The sequence below is a fragment of the Myotis myotis genome, unplaced genomic scaffold (genome assembly GCF_014108235.1).
Source record: "Myotis myotis isolate mMyoMyo1 unplaced genomic scaffold, mMyoMyo1.p scaffold_m19_p_10, whole genome shotgun sequence".
Lineage (NCBI taxonomy): Eukaryota > Metazoa > Chordata > Mammalia > Chiroptera > Vespertilionidae > Myotis > Myotis myotis.
In genome coordinates, this window is record NW_023416314.1 from 42,073,574 (window position 1) to 42,077,204 (window position 3,631).

The 3,631-nt window shown below is 35.7% G+C and overlaps 1 protein-coding gene across 1 annotated transcript; it reads right to left on the reverse strand.

Annotated features, from left to right (window-relative positions):
- Positions 1-2,475: 2,475 nt before the first annotated feature.
- Positions 2,476-3,420, reverse strand: LOC118662922 (olfactory receptor 51F2-like). The gene has a single exon (XM_036321975.1). The coding sequence runs from the start codon at positions 3,418-3,420 to the stop codon at positions 2,476-2,478; it is 945 nt and encodes a 314-aa protein (XP_036177868.1).
- Positions 3,421-3,631: the final 211 nt, after the last annotated feature.

Consider the following 3,631-nt stretch of genomic DNA (forward strand, 5'->3'; position numbering starts at 1 on the left):
TGGTGGTGGTGGCTGGTGACTGGGAGAAGAGCGGGATTACCCGGCTGGCAGCCGTCAGCTGCTAGGGACCCTACTAGTGCACGGATTTCATGTATTGAGCCTCTAGTATGTAAGAATCCTAGATCACAACATCTAATTTATTCTAAGACTAAACAAAACTTAATTCTTTATTATGTATACTTTAAGAAAACAAATCAGGACAGAGAGATACCAGTTCTTGGAAGTATATATTTGGAAGCTTGGTCTAATGGGCAAAGTGTTCATTTCAGCTATTGTCATTCATGCTTTCAAAATGTTACTAACATTTCCATAATATTAGGATATTTCATTGGGCATTCCTAAAGAGTAGATTAGTAGATTAGTAAGTATTTATAATTCAAAATTTTCAATGTATGTGTCCTTTATTGAGTTTTCTTTAAAGAGGGAATATCTATAATAAAAATTTTAATGACATTACATTTTCACAAGTTATATTCCTCATTAAGCTAACTTAAAGCAAGAAGCTAATCTTGTTGATTCTTATGGTCTTAATATCTGTTCTAATAATACCTGGCTTATCATAGATGCTCAATATGTGTTGTGTTGGAAGATGAATAAGAATATAATTTGGGAGTATGTGCTTGGTTTTATTAGTTCTACTTTAATGGCCACAAAACTCTGAGCTGGTGATGCCTCATGTGGTAAAGTGTTACACAGTCTTATCATTCTTTGTAAAGAAGTGAGTGAGGTATGTAGGAGTTTTGAGTAATGAGCAAGTTTCTCTTATTGGTTTTAATGTAGTTTTTGAAATAATAGGCAAAGTATCCCTAAGGAATTTTGTTACTGTCTGAAATACAATTGATAAATTTTCCTTTAAATTTTATATTTCCCATTCCTATGGATATAAATGCATAAAAAGGTGAGATAAATGCCAAACTTATGAAGTGATTTGCTATGGAGAAATTAGAAAGATTGGACTTGAGGGGATATATCAAGGAGGACTTTGGTCTTTTCTATAAAATCTCTCATTAATGAAAGTATATTTATTATTTCTGATATAACTAAAATTTAATTTGAAAACCTTTTTTTTCCTGATTGTTTTATGAAAAAATAGGAGGAAAAGGGACAAGATTGGAGACCAAGAAACCTATAAGAAAACTGATTTAGTTGAAATATTTTAGTGTCCTAGCTTAGGTGTAAGAATGGAGAGGAAGAGGTATTTTGTTGTTATAATAGAAAGAAAATACAGATTTATAGGATGCAGGAACAAAGAGTGAGTAAGCATTAGTTTTTATCTTTAGTACCTGAAAATATTTTAAAAATTACTTAATAGTTCTGAAAAACATTTATTCATGAAAAGAATGAGTTGAATTATTCTTAGTCATATTGGGCTTTATGCAAGCCGGGGTAAGTTCCTGAGATTGAGATCTCAGGCCCCCAAATTGGACTTTGCCTATACGGTTTGGAAAGTCAGAGCTATGATCAATTGTTAGGTAATATAGACAGAAAAGCTGAAAACAGTTATAAGAAAAATTTCTTATGTTACACATGCCAAACATTGAATTGAATGACTTATCACTGAAATTATTCAGATGGCTGACTATTTGATAGTCTCTTATGTTCCGTTCAATTTAACAACTCTCATTGACTATCTGCTATGTGGAAGATATACTTCAGGTATTGTAGCAGCATCAGAGGAAACACAGACATTTTTTAATTTAGGGAATTTACTGCTTTATGGAAGTAATACCAGAACTACTACTAGTATGTATCCACAACATATGGTCAAAAACACATAAAGGAAAAAGAAATAGATACAGAGAAATCACCATAGCAGGCAAATTATGAGAAGGAAAGAACAGCTATAATTGAAGCAGTCATGAAAATTTAATGGAGAAGATATTGAAAGATGAGCCTTTGCACGTGTAGTATTTCAAGGTGAAGGAGTGGGTGTCAAGGTTGAGGTCAGAGTAAAGCCCACTATTAAGAAAGCTGCATGATGGAGCAGTTAGCAGACTGGTTTTCTTAGACTGCAGAGTAGGTGAAAAAAGAAAGAGGTAGATCAAATTTTAAAGGAAAGTTGAACTTAAATTGTGGAGGACTTTATCACAAACAAGAGTTAATGCTTTATTTAGTTGTAGAATGAGAAATAAACCTGGAAGAGATGCTTATTGGCTTGTTTTTAAATTTTATTTGAGCTGGATATTTGGAAAGTTAATTCAAAATGAATGACAGGCAGTTTTTGGCAGAAACAGCATAGAGATGGGAGGTCAGTTAGTCATTTATGGGAATAGGGTAACTGAGAGGCAGTGAGAATCTAAATTAGTATTTTGGTCTAGACAATGATTACTTTAACTAGGACTAGCTACATTGTAGATATGTTTAATTTGGATAATTTCTAGTTCCATACAACTCTAAAATTGCACAGGTTTATAACTCCGATTTGTGATGAATTTTCATTGACTTTGAGATGGGATTTTAAGGGAGCAATGACTGTTAAATATGAGTTCTCTTGGAACAGAGAAGTTTGAGCACAACTTTTTGAATCTGCTTTGTTTTCACACTATAGATGATGGGATTCATCACAGGGGGAATAAGCAAGTATAAATTAGCAATGAGTGTGGGCACAAAGGGTGGAGCATGTTTTCCAAATCTGTGAACAAAGGGTAGGCTGATCAAAGGGATGTAGAATATGGACACAGCAGTGATATGAGAAATGCAGGTGCTGAAGGCCTTTTTTGTCTCCTCTGGGGATGCAATGTTGCGAACTGAGCAAATGATCAAGACATAGGAAAGCAGAATAAAGATAGAGTCCACTCCAGCAGTAGAGATAATTGCAAATAGTCCAAATGCACTATTGATTTTTGTATCTGAACACGAGAGCTTCATCACATCAGGGTGGAAGCAGTAGGAGTGATGGAGCACGTGGCTGTGGCAGAATGATAGACGCTTAAGAAGTAAGACTAGTGGTGTCAGAATGACAGTCCCCCTGGTAATGACTGCCATGCCAATTTGTGCAATCCTTGCATGAGTTAGAATGGTAGCATATCTCAGGGGGTTAGAAATGGCCACAAAACGATCAAAGGCCATAGCCAGGAGCACTGAGGATTCCATGAAAGTGAAGAGGTGAATGAAGAACATCTGTGATAAGCAAGCATTCAAGCTGATTTCCCGTGCATTGACCCAGAATATTCCCAGTACTGTTACCAGTGTAGAGATGCATAAGCCAATGTCAGTGGTGGACAACATGGAGAGGAAATAGTACATAGGCTCATGGAGGCTTGGCTCAGTGAAGACTACAAATAGGATCAAGGTATTCCCAGAGAGGGCAGTTAAATAGAGGCAGCAGAAGGGGATGGAGATCCAGGCATGGGCCCATTCAAGTCCAGGGATTCCAGTCAAGAGGAAGGTAGGGAGAGTAGAGTTATGGTAGAATGACATTACAGTCTGAAGAGGCAGAATTCTCTTGTAAGATCTTGACTTTCTAAATTTAGAATTTCAAAATTATTTTTAGATGATATACATTTAGTTCACAGAACTTTAGAGTACAGCTCAATGAAATTTGACATCTGTATACACTCCTGTAACACCTTCCAAGATCAACTGATAAAATATTACCACCAACCCAGGAGACTTCATAACACTTCATCCT

Coding starts and splice junctions, on each gene's coding strand:
- LOC118662922 (XM_036321975.1), bottom strand. CDS start 3,420: ATGTCATTCTACCATAACTCTACTCTCCCTACCTTCCTCTTGACTGGA.